Source organism: Amphiprion ocellaris, chromosome 23 (assembly GCF_022539595.1).
Source record: "Amphiprion ocellaris isolate individual 3 ecotype Okinawa chromosome 23, ASM2253959v1, whole genome shotgun sequence".
NCBI classification, from domain to species: Eukaryota; Metazoa; Chordata; class Actinopteri; family Pomacentridae; genus Amphiprion; species Amphiprion ocellaris.
In genome coordinates, this window is record NC_072788.1 from 17,926,361 (window position 1) to 17,949,763 (window position 23,403).

The window sequence follows — 23,403 nt, forward strand, 5'->3', positions numbered from 1 at the left end:
TTTTTGCCCGTATGTTAACTGGCAAACTGAGACGCTGTTCTTTTTGGACAGAAACTGCATTTTGCTGGCATACTTCCCATGCAGGTCAGACTTGTGCAAACTCTCTCTGACTATAGATGCAGCACTTAAACACCAGAAGTTGTAGCTACCTACAGATGCTGGAGTGAAATTAGGAGCTTCTTAGAGACTTATTTATGTGTCATCATATATGGTACTCTTGCTCTGACTTTGCGGACAGTCCTGGAAAAACAGACAGATTTAAGAAATCTGCATCACTTAAAGGTGATTTTCCTCAAAAATGGAACAATTTATTTCTAATTATTACTCTGCCAAGGAACACGGCGGAGTTGTGATGATCAGCGTTGGTTTGTCTGTCTGTCTGTTCGCAACATTACTCAAAAACGGACTAACAGATTTGGATGAAATTTTCAGGGAAGGTCAGAAATGACACAAGGACCAAGTGATTAGATTTTGGCAGTGATGCGGCTTAAAGTCTGGATCCACAGATTTGTTAAAGATTTCTGTATCATTGCTAGATAGCGGCATGGTGTCATTGTAACTATGACAACAAGTGAACGCTACGTCAGCTGCCTGCTGATGATCACATGATTGCGATCCTACTACAAATCCACAGCTTCGGACTTATCGGGACTTGTCTGTGGGAAATGAGACAAGGAACAATTGATTAATAAGTTCTTGGGGTGTTTCTGATTCCCATCAATTCCCGCCGTCCGCTACATATTTAGGTCATGCGATTTGGTATCCAAACACAACGTACACATGCATAACACGTCTGTGCTCAGGTCATTTTGTTTGTGGCCACATTCTATGTTGCCTTGATTTCTGATCATCAATAACTAATAAACAAATGCTGCATTTCCACAAAAAAGGCTGCATTTCTGACAATGCTATATGGGGGAATGAGCAGCTTTGGCGGAGTACTGCGCTCTGAGTGCTTTTTGAGTTTGGAGCCGTTTTCAAAGATCTTGCCAGTCTATGAGAGGTTTTTATATCTTTGTATGATGACACCATACACACCTAGGTCCTAAAGAGAGTAACAGTCTTAATGTCAGAGGTTTAAATAAGGTAGGTTCAACTTTTTACTTCTCATGGAGGTTCTAGTAAGTGATTATCAGGCTGATACTGTGAATTCGGTGTCAGAGAGGCATTTAGTTTGGCATCACAGTTAAGTTTGACACCTCGCCAAGCTACCTCTGTCTTAATGTCACGAACACTTCAAGAAACACAGTAGAGAAAAAGCCAGTGTCTGACCACAAAGAAAAAAAATCTTTATTTCTTTTCTTATCAAGATACATTAAAGGATACAGAGACATTGGAATAAAAAACACTTGAGAAAAAGTTTCAATTGTATCATGTTCGTCTCTCCATCATACAAAAATCAGCACCCTGTCCCTTTTGAATGTCTCCCCTGGTTGAAATGACCAGCCCACCCACCCTATGAAGGAGAGATGTTACACATGTACAGTAGCATATTAGACCAATCTCCACAATAATGGAGCAAAATTACACTTTAGATGTAAAAAAAAAAGTTTCCAATATGCCACTTTTCGACTTTTCTTTACACACATTAGTATTTGCTACAAACTCAACACTTCAATTTCTTTGTGTTTTTTTGAGAAATATTACAAAGCCCACATTGGGACCGAACTTGCTTATAAAACCAGTGTAACCCCTCGCTGCTGTGGAGATTCACAGGAATTATAATTATCCAATTAACAACTTATTTTTAGTACTCACCCTTTGATAACGGTACAAATGGGGGGGACTAAAATAAACAAAGCAAATGAAAGAACAAGCTGAGACAGCAGAAGATTCCTTTCACGTCGTTGTCATACCCAATCACAATCAAAACATTACTTCTGCTCTGCTTCATCAAATGCTAACAGAAGAGGATTACGGCCACGCTCAGGATGAAAATTAAGAAAAAGTTTTCACATTTTTAGACAAGAAGTTTGGAGCAAAATGTTTGGCCCTAATTCTCCTCCATACATTTACATATTGCTGCTTTTTTTAACAGACTTAAATCAACTGAGCAGTAAATTAACTGTCAATTGCATTCCAGCCAAATGATACATTGTCAGAATTGCTGTGGCTTTAACAGAACAGTACTTCAGGGTTCAAAGTTTATCAACATCCGCCTTTCTATTTCTTTTTTTTTGTTTTTTGCACATTATAGCTAAATTTTGCAGAAACTAAACAAGTACCTCAAAAACAAATGTGTCTTCTCATCATGGCAGGTCACACAGCAACTGGTGCAAATCCACGATTATCCCCAATCATGTTAGGAGCCCCAGCTTCCAGACTCCCTGTTCTAACATTGCAGGGTGTGGTCAAGAGAAAGGAAACCGGACTATTCTCTCTTCAAACTGGCTGAAAGTGCCCGTCAACACACAGCAAAGGAAACATTACATAGGGCTCGACTCCAAGAGTAACCCCTGTCAGGTGTACTGTTCCACCTCTAGATGGCAGGGATGTACGGAAGCCTGTTTGTCTCCAAACTATGCCGTGAGCACAAAACAAATCTTGGCAATTGAATCAAGATTAGTAGGTCATCGAGTTAGGATTTATTTTAGGCTCTAAAAACATTAAGGATATATTTTGTGTGCACTCATTTTCAAATTGTTGCATTTTCTGTTTTCTTCTTGTTCAGGTAAATTCTGAATATTTCATAATAGTTACTACCTGAAAGGTTGAAAACATATGTGGCGGTTTGAATAATATTTATCTCAGTTTAAGCTTTTTACATAGTGATGCATTCTGATTGGATGCCCAGCTGCTTGTTTAAATGGAATCAATCCCTTGCCAGATAAAAAACTGAATACAATTAACAATAAACCTTCACACTGCTCAAGCTGCTTTGTGCTCACTGAATATTTTGGCTAGGCTACCATATGTATTATATGATGTATTAATGCTGGAACAGGTCTGCTCCTGGTGAGTGATGTAGTCTCAGAGAAAACCAAAATGGCAGAAGATGGATCAAACTGACCAAGGGCAGCTCTGCAAACATGCCTCCTCAGCTTGACAAATCACCCTGCCCCCAGTCCACTAGCAACAATTAGTAGCTGACAGACTTCGCACCACTGGAATAGAGTTGAGGGTTGTAGAATGAAATCTTCAAATCAGATCATTCAGCCTGCTACAGTTGTCCCGCACGGCCTTTTATGGGTGTTACCCTTCCAATGATGCATATATTTACACAAAGATAGAGACATGGAATAAAAACAAAGTGTGCTTTATCACCATTGTTTCAGGATGAAATATCTTGACTTAAATTACACATTTAAAAACAGGTGGCATTAAAAGGGGAGTAAAGTAACTGGAGTAAAACATTACAAAGCCCAAGGTGTTGTCCGAGTATCAGTGTGTTGATGTGTGTTTGCATGAAAGTGTGCTTGTTTGTGAGTGTGTGTGTGTGTGTGTGTGTGTGTGTGTGTGTGTGTGTGTGTGTGTGTGTGTGTGTGTGTGTGTGTGTGTGTGTGTGTGTGTGTGCACGTGTGTGTGAAAGAGAGACAGACACATCAACTTTTGGGTAGTAACAGAAGACTAAAGAAAGATGACACTGAAAACAAGAAAAATAAAACACTACTGTATGGCGTACAGCCTGTAAGTGATGGCCTGAGCACAGACCCTCCCCAGCTCCCACCCCTACCCCGTGTCCTGTTAAAAGACCCCCGTCTCTCCTCTTCAGTCCTCCAGGACGATGGGTTCGCTGGTGCTGGAGGGCAGGAGGGGCATGGCCAGGGAGCGGGGTGGTGGTGGCAGCTTGATCCGGACCAGGAGGTGAGGTTTCCTTGCCGCCCGGCGCATCTCTGATTGGGTCAGATGTTTCCTCAGGGCTCTGGTTTAAAGAGACACCAAAAAAAAAAAAAAAACCATAAAATCAAGCACTATTCTGTCAAAGAGCTATTCAGTCCCTCCAGGAATTCGCGATGTTGCGATCGCGCTAATTCACGCAAATTCAACCAATCTCCGCGAATTCTGCGCGACCTTGCAATTTTGTCCAATCACCGCAACTGCTCCGCAATTTTGGCCCGCCTCCCATGAGTTCCACCAATCATAGCAGTCCCTAGTGCAAACGTAATGCATGTACGTCACCAAATTCACTTCCTTGTTTATGGTCTAACATCCAGGCATGTGCGATTCTAATGACTCTCATTTACCAACAAAAATACTAAAAATTGATTAAAATGTGGGGGTGTTTCTGAGTCCCATCAATTCCTGCCGCCCGCTACATATTTAGGTCAGGCGATTAGGTATCTTTACATAATGTACACATGTATAACACACGCCTGTGTTCAGCGCAAGGTCAGGAATGAACAGTCTTGGTGGAGTACTGTGCTCTCTGAGTGCTTTTCTTGTTAATTGACGTGACTAGCTGTGAGCGTGTGTGTGAATACTCATATGCTACAATATGAAATTGCCATTGACAGATGTGTCCAAATGTGATTCATTCAATAGTAAATTATCATTTTGTGCCATAAATCTACAAACCACTTCATGTTAAACCAGTATCTGGCTGCTGCTAAGTTCACCGTGATATTCAAGCTTTTGTCTAAATGGGTTAGAGCATCTTACAGAATTAGAAGAAATATTGTCAAGTGAAATGTTGAAACATGTTCTAAAAGCTGGAAAAAAATGCATCTTTTCAGCAACTGTCACTGTCTCCAGCAATAAATATGCTTAAAACATCGCCACTTACATCACAATTTAGTAAAGCTGCTGCGAATTCAGGCATTTTAGGCCGCAACAATCTCGAAAAACGCCCGCGAAATCCTGGAGGGACTGGCTATTTAACCTCTATGACAAGCTTCTCTTCATCCAATGTGGCAGTTGCTACGCATGTCAAAAATAATATTTATATCAGGAATTACCTGCAAATGACAGCAGCCGGTAAGTTGGACCCTGAGTAAAGATTGTTTGCCAGACACACAAATGTGTTTTTATGCTTAGGATCCACAGCTGGATTTATACTTATGGAGGTATATTCATATTACAATGAAAAGAGTTTTAGTGTGTATCTGGTGCACTGTGACAGCTCTGCACATAAAGTTCAAACTACTTTGCGCTGATCTTTGTGGGTGCAGCAAATCACTGCTGACCCCTGCTTGGATAGAATAAAAAACTAATTAATTCACTTGAATCTCCAGATCCGGACAATAAGTTACCCCTCTTTTCACAGCAGACAAGAAAAACCTGTTCTCTTATCAGCGGCACATGCAGGTACTAGTTTTGTTATGAAACCCTGAGAGTCTCTGAAACATCTACGTACTGCCAAACACATTTTGCTTCGTAGCAATGGTGGCACCACCAAGGAAAGACTCAGGGTTTTTCTCCTTTTCATTAAGAAACATTCACTAACAAAGCAATCCCACTGCAAACCTGTAAGCATGGCAATCACTCTGTATGGACAAACAAACAGGAAGGGAGTCATTGCACAGCACTCATCTCCTATTCAGTAACAGACAACGCAGTTACCGCGATGCAACTGCAAGTCGGGCTGTTTGTTTAACTCCCTTTCAGTCTTTCTTACAAAGTAGGAGTGGAGATACAGTTAATGTGAAGAATATAATCAGCTCATTGTTATAGGGCTGATCAAAGCGTGAAATCTGACACCCAGCTGCAAATCATAACCTCCACTACAGGAACAGACACACGTGTTGTTTGGAATTATTCTGAGGTGGTTTAAAATTTAGGTTTTTATTCAGTAAGCATTTGGATGTGCCAAAGTGAGACTAGCTGGTGAGAAGGTGTTACCTCTGGTGGTAGTAGTACTTGTAGTGCAGCAGTATGGTATTTGTCTAGCCTGATAAGAACAGTTAATGGAGCCACCCTGGATGACAGTAGTGTGAGCTCTGCCTGAATGGTTCTGAACACTGCAATTACTACACAATTTTCTAAACTGATAGTGGCCACATTACCAATCAATCGAACGAGTGATCATTAAAGTAAATGAAATACAGTGGATGTTTTTCCAGCTGTGACTAAAACCATTTTAGCCACTAACACTTGGTGTTCGCTGCAAAATTAGCTCAGTTACTTCAAGATTTGAAGAGCAGAAAGTAAACACTAAGTTACTTAAATTCTGAATTTAACAAAAAAACCCCACTTAATTGAAAACTGCTGCTCAGTGATTGGCCCCACAAAAGCCAGAGTATTAAAGACAGCAAACAAGCTGCAGTATTCCAGAGTAAATAATGTGGAATATTATTAATCTTTTCACAGAGGTTTGATATCAAAAATCCTCAAAATTGATCTACATGTTGGAATGAATTAATCACTGTAGTTAACACTTGTCCAGCTGCTGGAAATAGCTGCTAAGCTGGAACAGATGTCTCCAAATGCTGTTGCAGCAACTTTGTCAGTTCAGGAAATATCAGCCTTTACTGCCATCTCTAAAATGCATTTGTACTTGGAGCACTGCATTACAGACACACTTCATTACTTCAGTCTGATGTTGTTGGAAACATGAAATCAGCTGCTAGTTAAAGGTAGCTAACGTGCTGACAGACACTCAGCTCTTAGCCCGTGTTAAGGTTTGAAAATCAAAGTTTAGCATTAGTATTTAGCCTCAGTTAGCTAGCTAAGCCAGACAGCAGCAACACCTTTTTAAAACTTAACGATGCTGAGTTCATGAACAGTTTCACAGCACAAAGTTGCGCTTGTTTTATAGCCTTTCATAGGTGGTCAGGAAACACTTTTAGCTCCACGACTGACATGCCTTTTCAGTAGATGTAGTTTTAGTTGTTTCAATTATTAATGCCAATTAATTGATTAAACAGATATTTAAACGTCTCCCTAGCATTTGACAAGATTGTTCCCTATATCTACAATGATCTGTAGCCCATAAACATACATTCAGTACTGACAGAGGTTGTGAAGATCGTGTTGCCAGTGCTGCAGTGACAATTACCTGGTGTCCTTTGTAGCAACAAACACTACAGGGTTGGGAGCTTCACCCTGGCTGACTTTCTGCCTCTTGATGACCGACTGGGAGGTGGTCCTCATACCTGAAGTATATGGCCTACCATTGGTTGGGTATGGCACACCTGTAGTCTGTGAACCAGTGAAAGAATAAGACAGGAAATCAACTATGAGGCCACAGCATGTGCTGATGAGTGTATTATACAGTAATCCAGAACCATTTTTAAATCAAAATAAATGTGTAGCCACCTCAATCTGATAGTTGGTCATGAAGTGGTTTAAGTGGAGCAAAAAGTGGAGCATTTTTAAGGATAGCACATGGCCTGTTTGTGCAGTAGAAAAAGTTTATTTTGGCATGATTTCAGACGGCGCAAGCTGAATGCCGTACTCAGTGCCACTTTAGATTTGTTTGTGCTGGAAAATAGACAGAAGCCACTTGGAAATCTAAGTGAGGGAAGACATCAATCAAAAGTAACTGGTTGGAGTCTGGTGACCTTGTGATTGTTGTTGGTTTGATTCCAGCAGGAAATCAACTGTGGATCAACCCTCTCCTTCATGTTTTTTGTCTTTACACTGAAGGCTGTCCAAGTAGCAATAAGTAATAAAATGAGTAGCAAGTCACAGCTGGTACTGTGAGAGAAATAATGGAAACATTGACAGTTGGTTAGCAGCAGTCGATTCTGTGTTGTGGTAGTACTTAAGTTTTGTACTGGAGCTTAAGTAAGCGTATTTTTTTTGAATAACAATCCAACCATTCTGTGAATGCAGCGTGTGGTATGTTTGTAAGGAAGACTAACACTATCGAAGCCTCGCTTTCCCAGCAGGCTTTGGCCCACTCGAGGCTGGCTGGCCTGGTTCCTGTTGATAGGTGTTGGAGGTCCTCTGGATGCCTTCAGTTTCAGAGGAGCTGAAATGGCTGCAGAGACAACACCCAGACATTCAGACAAGGCAAAAGTAGCAAGGACAGTTCATCTTATCTGTACAGCATATTACACAAAACAAGGCATTTAGAAAGTGCTTTATCTAACACATAAAAGGCTTTAAGACAAGATATGAAACAAATATAAAAACTAGCACACCGAGTGCAAATAAGAAAAACATAAGATTAAAAAATTGTGAAGTTGAATATAACATGAAACTTGAGAATAAAATTGCAGTGCAGCTACAGTACAGTATAGGATATTAATGCATTGTCCCAAATTTTATTTTATTTTAATCATTTATTTATATGACAGACAATTAATGGCAGTGGCAAAAAGTCTTAATCCCTGAGAAGAATAGAGGGCTGGAGAAGACCTGAGGATTCTGGGAGGTTGTTCAGATTTAGCTTTAAAACTGAATGGCGCTTTCAATTGTCAACGTGGGCTCTAGGACCAGCAAATAGACCTATCCTAGATGAACACCTGAGAGGTCTGGACGATTCATAACACAGCAGCAGATCCCCAGATCCGTCAATCAGTGCTTTATCAACCAGCTGCAGAATTTAAAATCAGTTCTTTGATAAACAGGAGGTCATTGTAAAGGTTTGAGAAGAAGAGAAGAAGAGCAATATGAACCACAGTGCTTTTCATTGGCATGAAACTGAATCAGCTGCACCAGTTCAATTCACCTACTCAGTGCCTTTATAGGTCCACAGTCAGCTATAATATAGGTAATATTTGTATTATTATATTTGTATTATTATATTTGTATTATTATATATATTATTATTATATTTTTATATAGATCTGTGGGCTGTATGAGACCAGTTGAGACAAAATGTACTGAACATTAATTTGTAGATGTTTGATATTTAGAGTGTCAGGGTTTCTGCAGAAATCCGCCTGTCAAATTTAATGCTTTTTAATGCCATTTTAATGCCAGACTAAAAATTTTAATGCCATGACCGTGAGCACAACAAATTACACAGGTTTGTTTTTTTTGTAAAAGATGATTTTTATATGAAAACTGTCCCTACATTTCACTATTTCTGAATCGGGAAACCACCCCTGACCACCCAAGGGCTGTAGTCATTCTCTGAATTCCACGTTTCCGAGCCACTTTTGCTGGAAAATGCATTTCCCCATTTCACCGCTATCCTCCACCTGGTCCAGCCTGCCGGCCACTTTCCAAACATGCAGTTTTTGGCAATTGTACCCGACCGGCCAGAACAATTATTGCAATGCTTTGGCATGTTTACACAGATGCACCTATCTCACAAATCACAGTCCATAATTACATATTATTATTATCAAAGATTTTTCTTGAAAACTGTAGAAAGAATTTTTAATGCCACTGAGAATCAAATTTAATGGTTTTAATGCCATTTAAGGCCTTAATTTTCACAAAATCAATTTAATGACTATTAATGCTTTTTAATGCTCTGCATAAACCCGGAGTGTTACAAAGAGGAGTTGTGGCCATATGTGTCCTCACCTAAATCCTTCACTATGGCGGCCAGTGACTGTCGAGGCACCAGCTTGCTCTTTAGAGGAGTTTTTGTGGCTTTGGGCAGCCTGATCATACCTGAAGAAACAAACATATCAAGTCAAACATTAGTAGAACATTAGATGGGGCTGGCTCAGAACACAATCAATTTACTTTCAGTTGTTAGTTTAAAAGCGCCGAACATTTAAAACTATCAATGAATGTTTAAAACTGTAGTATGGCATACTGAGCTTCTTAAACCTTGACTTAGTAGGTTAAATGGGCTTGGAAGGATTTTCAGAATGTAGACTGTACACGTGTTGATCACATAAACGATGTCATAATGAACCGCATACGTAACAATAATCAGTATAATTCATGTGTGAGTATTGTGTATCTGTGTCCATACATTCAGCCTTGACAGCGTTGGCATTGATTGAGGCGTAGGGCCGTCGTGCTGCACGCCGCGGCTGCAGGATATCCTCACACACCCGCCGGGCAATGCGGGTCAGCTTGGTGGTCTGCAGAATGAAGGTCTGGCGGTTCTTGGCCAGCAGTTTGGCTCGACCCTCATTGCGGGTGAACGGTGACATGCCCTGGACCTCCTGACGGGTCATGTGACTGCGGGGGCCTGGTTCCTGGATAGACAGAAGGAAGGGATGCTATGAGGAGGCTTTTCATTAAATGCAACACACCTTGAGGCGGGTCAGTTTGGGAACATTGTTCATGAACAACTTACAATTGATTTCCGTGCTAAGATCTGACTGAAAAAATAGACTTACAGAGCCAGCTCTAGCAGCACCCTCTAGCTGTGTGGGGGTCTTCAGACCTCCGTACTTCTTCCAGTAGATCCAGCAGGAGGCGCACAGTCGGCATTGCATGTTTGGGGGTCCCCAGGCATACCACTGTGGAGACTGGGCCGCTGGGTTGATGAGAAAGGAATTAGTGAGTTAGCATCTCTGGTGGGTGATCCGTAACTATTTGATAGCCTAAACAGATCAAACATTCAGCTCAGCACTTGTTTTCAGATGTGCACTAGTTTATTGAAATGACACCAAAGTTTGCATCTTTATTTTTGGGCGCAAATATAAACGTTGCTCCATTTGTTAGCAATGGGAATAGAAAATAAGTAACCAGTGAAATAGTGCAAAATAAACTCTTACATACATTATGGTCACAACAGAATACAAAGTAAGATCAGAAAGTCCATGACAGCATTTATAAAAATCAAAAACCCAACTTGATTTCACTTTGGCCACCGTTCCCTTCAAACAAACATCTTGCTATGTAAGGATATCAAACACAGTTTACAAAAAGTGCTGGATTTCCTCCACTGTGCCAGATCAACAACTATTCAACTTGGATTTCAGGATGGGGAGGAAGAAGAAGCCACAGCTAGCCAAATCTGACAAGTAGAGCAGGTGGAAATTGACAATTGTGGTGTTATGGACAGAAAATCTCTGCGTAAGCATCACAATGTGACAGGGTGCACAGGGCAGTTAGAGCACACAAACACTGAAAGTTCAGATTGCTTCTGCTTAATATTAACCCTTAGACACCTCAGGGCACTACAGAAGAACACTGCCTCAAGAGTCTGTTCCCAGTGGATTAGTTCCCGGTACATAACCACATGAAAGTTATGAGCAGATTCCTGGTGCTCCTAACTGATCTTGAAGATTGCGGACTCTTCCACTGTAAAAATTGCCTGTTTGGTTTCTAGGTTGGAGCTGCAGACTCGGGCCTAGTCACCAGTGATGATTTTTGATTATGAAGGTCATTCTAGTTGCTGAATGACACAGAAAGTGTTTTCTCTTTGTTTGAGGTCCATGGAGAAAATACAATTGTCACCTGGCTGCACGATGTCACATACAGTCCTCACCCATAACAGTTACTGTCTGCACCTGTGACCCACACGACCTTACCACGCTCAGTATGCACATAATAAGAATGTCTCGGGCAGCCAGATAGCTCAGCTGGCTGAGTGGGCGACCCACAGGCAAGGGTCCCCGACGCAGCGGTCATGGGTTTGAATCCAGCCCACGGCCATTTACTGCATGTCATTCCCCCATTCTTCTACCCACGTTTCCTGTCTCTCTCCACTGTTCTATATGTAAAAAAGGCCAAAAAAAACCCCTTAAAATAAAATATAAAAAAAAAATATGAAGAATGGTCTCATAACATTTTGATTGCACCTCATTGGATGCCTGTGAAACCTCACAAACAGCCCTCTTCTAAAGGTAACAATAGATGTTCATATCTTCCAACATCAGCCAACAGACGCAGCCTCAGTGGCTGAATTTTTTTAAAATTCACTTTTATTTAGAACAGTGTCTGTGCACTGCTGGTCAGGAAACGTATGCATTTACGTTCATGTGTTTATATGAAGGGATGTGTGCCTTGTTTGATCAAAATTTTTACTGAATTTCCAGTCTTAGACAATACAATAAAAACAGTTGAACATCAGCACTGTTTTTGATGACACCATTGATGCTGAAGTTGGAGCTGTGTGTTTAGGAGTTACACTGCAGCTTCTGGGTTTTAGCTGTAATTAACATATTCCTCCTGATGGGGCTATGTGGACAACACAGACAACTGGAATGGTGACGATCAGTATAATGCAGACTAGATAATATCTGGGTATTTTTACTACTCTGTTTTCAAAAGATTTCGGTCTGGAATGTTCAAGACACAACAAAATCCAGTGTATTTTTTTTTCCTGCACTCACAAGCCTACACTCAAATGTAGTTCAGGTGCTGACTTCAGAGTGTGAACTTACTATGGCAGCTCTCACAGCTGAGTCCTTTCTGAAAGCCTGATGCCCCATTCATTCCAGGCTTGCTGCCTGGCACCATAATCTGATTGGGGTTGGGTTTGGTGCTGGTGAAAAGAGGAGAGTTAGGAGAAAAAAAGGGAGTTATTCTGATGGCAAATATAACCGAGGAGTTTTAACTGAAGAAGTTTCTTTTTGTAGCAGTTGACATTAATACTCACTAGGTGGGGATGTACACCTGCTTCAGCTTGCTATCTGCCTCTGCTGCCTTTAGTCGTTTCTGAGAGATAACGTTTGGAGTTTGTGAGAATCTTGATGGAAACATACATATAAAATCAAATCCAACAGTGCTTTTTGGTGTTGTGTTGCTTGCTGTAGATGAACCTGTTGGATGTAGCGGTCGGTGGTCTTCCACATGTAGTAGAACTGGACCACGCTGGCTAGTGACTTCCACGGCAGCTGAAGGAAAAGAAGAAAACATCGACTAAGCAGGATACACATAGTACAGTTTTAACAGTGAAAAGCTTCAATTTGACATCAATATTATCACTACTACACCTCCACATGTATACTTTAAAAGATAAAAGAGAGGGGGAGCGTACAAAATCCTGGCGGATATCATTAAAGTCTTTGCCGTATTTTTCCAGAGCCTCTTCAAACAGCATGGCCTCAGAGGCACTCCACTCCTCCATCTCATCACGGCACAGCACCGGACCCCCCTGAGGAACTAGGGTGGACATGGCCTTGGCCAGGTCATAGTTGTTCTTCTGCAATGTGTCCATAGCATGGAACTGAGGGCAGAGAGAAGGTAGAGGCAAGAGGTGAAATATTAAATGAAATACTATCATTACAGCTCAGTTCTTCTTAGCAGGAAATTTTGTATTTTGTAAAACTGAACAACAAAACAAACACAGCATGTAATATTGTTGTTACATTTTACCCATTCTTATCATGGGGGAATAAGTATTTGTTGCACACACATGGCACCACAACAACAGCATGGATGTTATGAAACAACCAATGGTGGGAAAGATAGCGGACAGATCCACAGTAAAGTCATAGAAGTCCTCAAAATTTTCATTAACATGTCACATATCTGTGAAGCATAAGGATCAAAGAGGTCGGGCTGAGTAAAGTTGGGGGAGATTTTGGATGAACACAATCATGTTGTTGAACACGTTGATCCAGAGCATCATGTGGCAATTTGTCTGTCTTACCACGCTGTCTAAAACAATTTCAGAGACAATAATGGCGGATTTCTGAGTATTCAAGTGCCTGGTTTCAGATACAGCGTGCCTCTTCTAGTCCTTCACTTGTCACATGTAGCATTTAAATAAAGCAGCATTTATAGTCACTGGTCAAAGGAGTGACTGTATACGAGTCACGCTATCTGATCAAGGTCCTTTTAAAGCCACACCTGACTACGTAGATTAATAGTCAAGAATTTGCTACCAGCTGAATGGCTTAAAAAAAAGAATCTAATCATTTTCTTACCTGAGCTATAGTAATAAGTTTCTGAGTTTTTTCTTTAAGTCAGAAAAGAAGACCATTTACATGCTACATCTGTATTTTTGTTTACAACAAACATATATATTTTAGCTGTTGCACATACTAAGAAAACATAAACAGTGTGGAGACACTTTGGTTTCAAAAAGCTCCTTTGCAAAACACAGTGGAGGAACACAGTAACGGGGCCTGGCTTCATAAAATGTGACATCAAATAGCAGCTGTATACTTGAAACTAAGCTAGAAATCTATGTCAGTAAAGACTGGAAAATCCACAAAGTTTATCATCAGAAGATTCACTTCATAATTAAATCACAAAAGCTAAAGAAAAAAAAAATCTTGTCACATTTGGGTCTCAACAAGATGTCCATATGTATTAGAGAGTCTCAATAACTCTGAAAACCTTCCAGCTCAACCAAAATAGTGGGTACTGACAGGAACTACAAGAAATCACATTTGCTCCATATTTGCTTCTCTTCATTGACTTCCTGTGAAAGAGAACAGAATTCAAAATCCTCCCCACAAACTCATTAATAGCTAATCTCTATCATATCTTTAAGCCAATAAAACATTTTGCTTTCAGAGCACATGCTCACTTTTGGTTTCTACAGTTTCCAAAAGTAGAACAGGAGTCATGGCCTTTGGCTATCAGGCTCCTTTACTGTGAAACCAGCTGATAGTTAGCAAACATCTTCTTGAATTTTAAGATTAAGCTTAAAACTTCCTTTTTTATAAAGCTTACAGTTAGGGCTGGCTCAGGTGACTCTGAACCATCCCTTAGCATGCTGCAGGAGGTCCAGGCTGCTGGGGTACTTTCAGTGGTACATTATGCACCTTTCCTCTACTATTCTTAATTTCACTTTGACAGTGTTTCTGGCTCCAGAGCTGCATGTTCCTGATCTGCAATTACTGGTTTCACCAAGCTGTTCAGCGTTTGTTTGCTGTTTCTCAATGCTCATCTTTTCTCTCTGTGCTCTCCCCTCACCCCAACCTGTTGAGAGTCAAGTTTCTTTTCATTAGAATGGAATATTTCCTCCCAAATGTCAACAAGCGCTGTTCAAGGTGAAATTTTTGATTTAGTTATATATATAAAATGGAATTTAATTGAAATTGAAGAGATAATATCATTCCCGCAGGTAAGAAATAAATGCACAAACATAAACACAATGGTCTTGAATTTAAAGGCTTGGTTTAAATGGTTTTTAGTGTGTCTGTCTCACCAGTGTGATGTCTCTGGAGGCTGCAGCTGCACTCATGTGGAGGCTGGGCTGGCGGATGGAGCTGCTGCAGTCCAGGGCCCGAGCAAACGTCCCCACAGCTCTAAAATAAACAAGTAACTGCCAGTGATCTATCAGTCCTCGATTTAAAACTAGGAAACATTTACACTGTTAATAGAGATATGTGTGCAATGAGTTAACGTTACATGAAATCACCAGTAGAGGGAGTGTTTGGACCAATTCATTGGGAACGGGGTGATTCCCTCCAAAAGCAAACTTGGCAGTTTTTTTATTTTATTTTAAAAATGACCCAAAGCGTAGACCAAATAAATTCCCCTGAGGCACTATAATACCACCTACTACCACAACTAAGTGATCAGAACATATTCCAATGTTATGTTGATGTGTTGTATTAAAACTTTTGCCACCATTATGTCCTGGTCAGAATTCAGCATACCATCAGTGACAGATATTCTCCTCAACTTCTTAACAATCATAACTTTATGATTACAGATTAAAGTCTTGAAGCTAATCATACATGTAACGACCAGTAGAAAACAGAGCTTCCTACTATGGGAAGTTATCACAGGGGCTGCAATTCATGCATTTTCTCCAGAAAAGCTGTCCTGCTGACGGTAGATTCAGGAGTTGCCATAGCAACAAGATCTAGTGATGATGATGCAGGCTGGGTGACAGATGGCAGATAAGCATTACCTTGCCACCACCAAGAACTGGTCAATCTGAGGGTCTTTGAGTTGGTTGTTGGGGTCCCACACCTTGGTCTCCAGCTTTTCCTGGACCCGGTTGTCTGATTCACCTGCATCACAGAGGAACTGGGTTCAACATTTGCTACTGGGCACTTAGGAAGGTAAACTCCTTGTGTTTCTGATTTATTTAAGTTGGCTTTTTGGTGGAGACGACTCAAATAACAACGAAAGCCATTATATTAGTTTGCCAGGTATTTCCAGTTTTTAGCGCGCTGCTCACCCTCTGCTAGCTTGTCAGGAATTTCAGCCTGGTACTTAGAGCCGACTCGGATCTCGCCCTGGTCTGCCAGGAGGGTCTTCTGAACAGGGTCGAACACCAACGAGTAGAAGAAACAGTCCTAGACAGAACACACCAAAGGTTACAGTTGCTTCCCCACTGTTTTATGCTCTAACAGCTTTCACACTGTATAATGTGAAACACATGAAAGACACTAAACAGGAACCACAGTAATGTGCTCATGACAAATGAACAGATGGTGTCTTACTTCTTTCTCCAGGTATCCAGTCAAAACGTCGGTTTCATTGAGGAGAGTGACGTTACATTTCCCCCTGAGGACACAGTGAGGCAAGAATGTCTAAGTGAAACATGTACAAACTATCCATAGTCTCAGGATAGAAAATGGCAATTGATCAAAAAATTACTGCCAACCACAGTGTAACCACTATACCGATGTGGCCTATAAATTACACTTTTAGTATATAGAAACAAAGAAACTCACAGAACATCAATACAGTGACAGTTTATAGACAAATATGTACGTGCCAGTCTGTTGCATTTAAAACTTAACTGTTTCTAACTCCAGGCTGCCCAAATATGAACCAGGTATTTTAGAAATCTGTCAAAAACTTTTTTAAACTAAAAACTGTATTGCTATTTATTAGGTAAACTGGAACAAGTACATTATGTCTTGTTTTCTATTTTGAACTGTAAAGTATTTTGGTCAATTTTTTTAAATGTGCGACATTAATAAAGTTGACTTGACTTGAACTAAACAGTCCTTATTCACATACATTCACCAAAAATGTTAATATTTTGTATGACCGCCTTTGGCTCTGATAACAGCTTGCATTCTTGTTGGTACTGTTTTTACGTACACCCTCTTGTTACTGTGTTCCAAATAGTTTCTCCCTGTTCCCAAAGACTTGCTTTGGATGAAACTCTTGTGGAATCTATTATATAAACACACTACCGTCCAAAAGTTTGGGGTCACCCAGACAATTTCATGTTTTCCATGAAAACTCACACTTTTATTCATGTGCTAACATAACTGCACAAGGGATTTCTAATCATCAATTAGCCTTTTAGCACCATTAGCTAACAAAATGTAGCATTAGAACACAGGTGTGATGGTTGCTGGAAATGTTCCTCTGTACCTCTATGTAGATATTCCATTAAAAATCAGCTGTTTCCAGCTAGAATAGTCATTTACCACATTAACAATGTCTAGACTGTATTTCTGATTGATTTAATGTTATCTTCATTGAAAAACTGCTTTTCTTTCAAAAATAAGGACATTTCTAAGTGACCCCAAACCTTTGAACAGCAGTGTAGTAGCAACTGGTGCAGCCGCTTCAAGTTCAAGTTGAGGTTCAAGTTAACAGCATTATTAGTAGGGTGAACAAGTGACTTAGTCTACATCTCTTTTATTCGCTGTCATTCTATCACTTAAATATTCATTCATCAACAGCTAATGGATACAAGATGAGCAACAACTCTTTCTGAAAAGGAAATAAAAAGAGATGGCCTGTGCAGGGGCAGAACATATCACTGCCTTAATAGCTAAGAATAGCTGCAGCAAGGACCATTTTCTCAGCAGTTAAGTCCTAACTGTGCATGGCAGGTGTCTGAGCTCCATGTCTGTCAGAAGCTCCTGCTAGCAAACACATACCGTATGTGAGTAGCAGGTAGAGATTCAAATTGTCGAGACAAGAAGAGTTCTCTGTGTTTGAGCTGGTGTTTCTGTTGTTCAGACAGTGTCGGCTGCTTCGACTCCTCCTCAAATTCTCCTACAAACACAGACACATCATCGTCAGCATTTATAGTGACATGACAAACATCATACAACACACACTAAATGGGAGCATACAGAATTCAAGTACCTCCTCCATGATTAGAGATTTAAAACTGATCTGCAACCCATGAGTAAAACATGGGTCAAAAAGTTCTTACAGCTGCACTTCAATGCAGTGACAGGAGGTTAAATGAATGCTTCAAGTCAAACCATGCCCTGCCAACACCCACAGCATTCATAGAGCGCCCCTACTAATGTCTGCTGGCCCCAGGCAGCAGTTGCTACTGTACACATTAGTAATACATCTACTGAGTTTTGCAACAAAATATGGATCCTGTCACTGTGAACATTTCAACAGTTGGCAGTTTCCTCATTGGATTAGCTTCTCATTAGATTTTCCTTTCTGGGTCCCAATCCTTCTGTTTTGCACTACCTTCTTTACTAATGAGGCATAAAGTGACCACAAACAGTCCTATGTCACAAAGATGCAAGAATGATGTGTGACATGGTGCTTTAAGTTCAGGTAGGATGAAGTGATTCAGTCCACCAAGGACAGAAAGCGTAACAGAGTCATGAAGGCTGATGAAACTCGAAAAAACTGCATTACTGTTTAAAATATTATGAGACAGAATTCTCCATCTCTGAAAAGTTAAGAAAATGACAATCATTCAGTGTTCATTTTGTAAACACAAACTATGACAAAGTACAACCACCACCTCATGACCTCCAGGCATTGCTGATACATCACGTTTACAAGAATGGGTGGGGAGTGAAGTGAGTGAAACCGTTTCTGAATGAGTAGCAGAGTCACATGGACACTATTAACGTATAAAAAATAAGGGACAGGAAAGACACTCGCAAACATGGCTTCATTTCATTGGCTACTTGGCTACAGTAATGCTGTCCTAGTAGACTTTGGCTCGCCTCGTTTACATTGGCTCTAGCTGAAAGCCACTGATCGACAACGTGACTACATAAACTTTATTAAAACATTTAACAAAAATGAACTGAGCAAATTTAAGATTAAAACTACATCACAAGCGGGTGACAAAACTGCCAGAGCAATTATAAATACTTTGTGCCAACATCTGGAAGTTAGGGTTGGGCAACAGGTTGGCAAACATTGCAATACAATGACTCATCGTTTTTGCCATACTGTGTGTTATTTATTCACTTCTTGGTGTATTATTTGTGTTAGGGATGCCGATACACCAATATTTTCGTTTTTTTTTTTTGTCCCTTCTTGGTGTATTATTTGTGTTAGGGATGCTGATACACCAGTATTTTCCTTTTTTATATCCTATCGTTGATGTAAATATGCGTGCATGGCTTATTCAACTAATTGCAGATGATATATCAAGCTTCTCTTGTGGTGAAATTAACATATTACTATGCCTATTTTTACTACTGGGGGGTGCAGACGATAAAACGTGGTATTTTTAAAATGTAAACATTCACTGGGCAAAATAAGAGCACTACTTCAACCTGCATGGAAAACATGTCATATATATTTTTATGTAACATTTCTTTTAGATATTAAATTAGCTGGATTAATCAAAAATCAGTGTCATGATATACATCAATACCATTTAATGATAGCGTCTACCATCCATCCATGTCCCGTCATAGTATATATTAAAGAATGAGCACTCATTTGACTAGTCAGCGTCAAGGATTAAGCGATATTCTGATCTTCTCTGTTTTCTTAATTTTTCTATTCTACCACTTTTATTGCCCCTTATTATTTTTCAGACACTATTATGGGATAATGTGAGGCTCCCTCCTAACTTAGCTGCTATCTGTTAATATACCCTTAGACACTGAAAGCATCTAATGTCCAGATTTATAGTGATGGTTGTGCTTCAGTTTTTGTGGGTTGTGTATCTGCTAGAGAGACGTGGCTGTCAGAACAGACTGAAAAAGTTAATCTTACTTTACAAAGAGGTTATGGTACTCCAGACAGCTTTAGCCGCAGGATAAGAAGCACAGCAAACCTTTTAGTAGTGATAGCCTTAATCTAAGACCGTCGGCAAAACAAATTCCATTTGCAGCTCTTGCTAACACCAACAAGTGAATTATTAGGGCCTTTCCTGTGTAAGAGGAAGACTACAATGTTTATTACAACTTCAGCAGTATCTGCCACCACACCTCCCAGCTACTTTACCGGAGCTGTTCTGCTCTGTAAATGCTCTTGTTTGTCCCTCTGTGTAAAGAAGTGATTTGCTGTTGCTTGTGCATGTAACCAACTACATAGTGCTGTGGATGTGACATTGCTTGAGACCATAGAGTGACTGCAGAGACAAAGACAGAGAGAGGTGGCTGTGTCAGAGCGAAAGCAGCACATAAATTTAGAAGCAGTCGATCAATTAAAATAACAATGTTGTATATTAAACATCGGCCTTAATAATCAACTAAGTCGATAATCGGCTGATCTGTAGTCTGAACACAGCCTGAAGTCTCAGATCACTACGTTTATAAAGCGACTTGTATGCAATGACTTTATTATTTTCCTCTGGGTTCATTTTTACTTTACCTCTTAGTAACCCTCTGTATAGCACTTTCAAAGAGTTCAAAGGTTCATAAGAGTAACAGCAAGAGAAAAGTGCTCCTGAATGTTTCCAACTGTGCTTTCTATAATTGAGCCTTTCAGAAGAAATGTATGAATTTAAACTGAACTTAATTTCACACACAGGCTCAGAGTTGTTAGTGGACTTCCTGTAAAGCAATGGCATTTTTTTTTTTAGAAATTAGCACTCATGTGGCAACAATGTTTCCGGCAAGTAAAAGATGAGAAAAAGTGAAGCCATAAACAGTTGCCTGTGTGTGTTCATGTGTGTGTGTGTCTGGCCACTAGAATGCGCATTCCTAATTTCAGGCGGGTGAGTAATTTGTTGCAAGCTGGAGGGGAGGGACTATTTCGCTCCATCTCCGTGGACTCCGCCCCTGCACTCAGCCACAGGAAACCCTGTCAGTGAGGGCACAGGGGAGAGGGAGAGGGGGGGAGAGAGAGAGACTCAAAGAGAGATAGTGAGAGGGACGGTACCTTAAGCCACACCCCTTTTCTGTTAACCTCTCAACCCCCTCCCCCCTCCTCCCCCTGTCCGGCTAGTCCCTGCCAGACAAAGTAGGAAACCCTGTATACCAAACCTGAGGCGCCCATCCCCCCCCAACATGTATCCCCAACTCCTCTCACACTCACACACTCACACACACACACACACACACACACACACACACACACACACACACACACACACACACACACACACACACACACACACACACACACACACACACACACACACAAAAGAAGAAACCAGTATATACACAGAAGGAGTGGCAGGGTCTTAGCAACACACTTCTACAAACACACACACAAAATCACACACATGCAAGGAGAAGCGCACACACATTTGCAGACACATACACACACATTTGCAGACACACGCACACACACTTTCTTCGTTCTGACAAAGACACAAGGCAAGTCAAAATTAACTCATTGCGTGCTGTGGCCCTCGGGGACAGATCAAGGGCCTTTTCTTCTGCACAAACAACTCGTGTGCGTGTGTGTGTGTGTGTGTGTGTGTGTGTGTGTGTGTGTGTGTGTGTGTGTGTGTGTGTGTGTGTGTGTGTGTGTAGAAGGAGGAAGAGGAGGAGAGCAATAATGAAAGAAGTGAGCAGATAAGGCGAGGTTTACTAGCAATAAGCAGCAGCGGAGAGAGTGTGCTGGTACACTTCATCACTGTTGCAGGGTCATAACGGGCAGAGCCAGACCTGGACAGACTTGGTCACAGACAACACTGTGTGTCTCTGACAGATTTAGAACAACTTCTATATCAGTATCAGTATTAGTAAGGCAGCTAAACCTAAAACACGCACTTTTCTGGTTGTGCCAAGCAGACATTTTTATTTTTTTTAGGGAAAGCACCCACTTGAGTGTACCAGTAAGGCTGAGAAAACAACTCTGCTAATGGACTCTTGTCATCAAACTTACTTTTACTTTAGTCGGGGTCTTGCTTTTCACATCCATGAGTATTGTGAGGGTCATATTTCATCATCTGCTCAGTTTTTTGAAAGACGGCCCAGATCCATTCACATACACCTGAGTGCAACCCCGAGTTTCTGCAACAGCATAGTGACGACTCCACGAGTGCAGTAGTGTACCAACAACTACTAGTTCATGTCTACAGCTGTCCATGTCTGTGTCTGCAGTGGAGTTTAACATGTCAGCTTCAAACAGTTCAACAGTGTGTCTGTATGCTGATGTCGACTGTAAAGGCAAACAGTAGATGTGGGTCTATATATGCTACAATACATACATAGGACATTACCCCTCTTAAGGCTTCTACACACTGCGATTTTCGGCTGTCCCACACAAAAGATAACAATTGTGAGAGAATCGTGCCGATATCTTTGGTCATGGCTCTAAATCGGTGGTCCTACGTTGCACACTGTGACAGGTTCAAGGACAGCCGTTGTCATGGTCTTGCGACCAAAGACAAGCTGAAATAAAATTCTGACAGTGTCAGAAATTTGGGGTGATCGTCTCACAGTGTGACTGCTGCTGTGACCTATGTCAACTAATAAACAGAAATGCAGTATGAAATGACGTAGTGATCAGTGCGACACTGGCGCTAAACCCAAATAGACGATTTGTGGCGACAACGGTAAAACGCATCAAAACAAGTATGTGGGATTTATACAAAGAAGACAGCCTAGTAGAGCTGTTGCAGCAGAAGCCCTGCCTTTCTGACGTGTCCTCCAGCTCGTACCACAACCGGACAAAAAAGGATGAAGCGTGGAAGGATATAGTGGCGGAATTGCAGCTCCCAGGTTAGTAACCTAGCGTTAGCGGCTAGCAAACACACACAAACACCGCTGTAAATAGTGGCCATAGCACTTAGTTTTTGTTATTAATTAAATAAAAATTAAATCCGTTCATGTTTTGCTACTTTCCCTGTGATTGTACGTGCTCCGTTTATGCATTGGTTGTTTATTTTTTCCGGATGGACGGGGCACGCTTATTGCGCATTCACGTCAACTCACATACATCGTAGGCTGCGATTCAGCTGCGTTTTCATCGTGCAATGAGCACACAGCAAACTTCACATTGTGGCCAAAGATTATTAGATTCATGTCGTACAGTGTATCAAGCTGTAAATTTATAAGATTGTTGAAATTGCACAGTGTGTAGAGGACTTTAGCAGACACAGAAAAAGACAGGGCTCCCATGGATGTTTCTGAAAAGCTGCCAGTGACTTTACAGTGTATAGCAGTTAGTTACAGGTTGGACTGTGGCACTGTGTCAATTATTATTCCTAAGAGGGTGCTGAGCACTTGGGACATACGTAGCACAAGATGTCTGGAGAAATGAGGATTTCCCACTGTTTGGGCACCGGTAATGGAAAGAATGTACAAATCAAAGCGCCTCCATTTGATTGATTTCATCAATGATGAATGATGAAAGGTATAGATGAAAGAGAATCTCCTTGCAAGCATTTGTTTTAAGCATCTTTCATTTCTGGCACATATGCAGTCTATGTGCTTACAGTGTGCATAATCTAATTCTGCAAGGCACTGCTTTGGCCAATCAAATGTTATGGTTGGCTTATGGTAGTACATGAAGTCACACCAACTTCAAAGCAGTAATTTTGTTCTAAAAACACAAATGCAAAATCCTCTAAAGTTCAAAGAACTGAAACTCTTCCAACTTTAGGAGGAGTGTTCATATAGGACCGCATTGTTCATAGTAAAAAGCTGTTTGTGAGAATGTGCT

General features: G+C 40.8%; 1 protein-coding gene across 1 annotated transcript in view; it reads right to left on the bottom strand.

Annotated features, from left to right (window-relative positions):
- Positions 1–1,266: 1,266 nt before the first annotated feature.
- mta2 (metastasis associated 1 family, member 2) overlaps positions 1,267–23,403 on the bottom strand; it is a 38,474-nt gene continuing 16,337 nt past the window's right edge. Inside the window, exons 4-18 of the mRNA XM_055007830.1 lie at positions 17,502–17,619; positions 16,098–16,161; positions 15,833–15,950; positions 15,560–15,662; positions 14,849–14,948; positions 12,725–12,913; positions 12,507–12,581; positions 12,344–12,402; positions 12,129–12,229; positions 10,134–10,273; positions 9,761–9,989; positions 9,361–9,450; positions 7,743–7,861; positions 6,935–7,077; positions 1,267–3,862 (exon numbers count right to left, since the gene is read on the bottom strand). Coding sequence (XP_054863805.1) covers positions 3,709–3,862; positions 6,935–7,077; positions 7,743–7,861; positions 9,361–9,450; positions 9,761–9,989; positions 10,134–10,273; positions 12,129–12,229; positions 12,344–12,402; positions 12,507–12,581; positions 12,725–12,913; positions 14,849–14,948; positions 15,560–15,662; positions 15,833–15,950; positions 16,098–16,161; positions 17,502–17,619 — 1,802 coding nt within the window. The 3' untranslated portion in view covers positions 1,267–3,708. The remainder of the gene's footprint in view (positions 3,863–6,934; positions 7,078–7,742; positions 7,862–9,360; positions 9,451–9,760; positions 9,990–10,133; positions 10,274–12,128; positions 12,230–12,343; positions 12,403–12,506; positions 12,582–12,724; positions 12,914–14,848; positions 14,949–15,559; positions 15,663–15,832; positions 15,951–16,097; positions 16,162–17,501; positions 17,620–23,403) is intronic.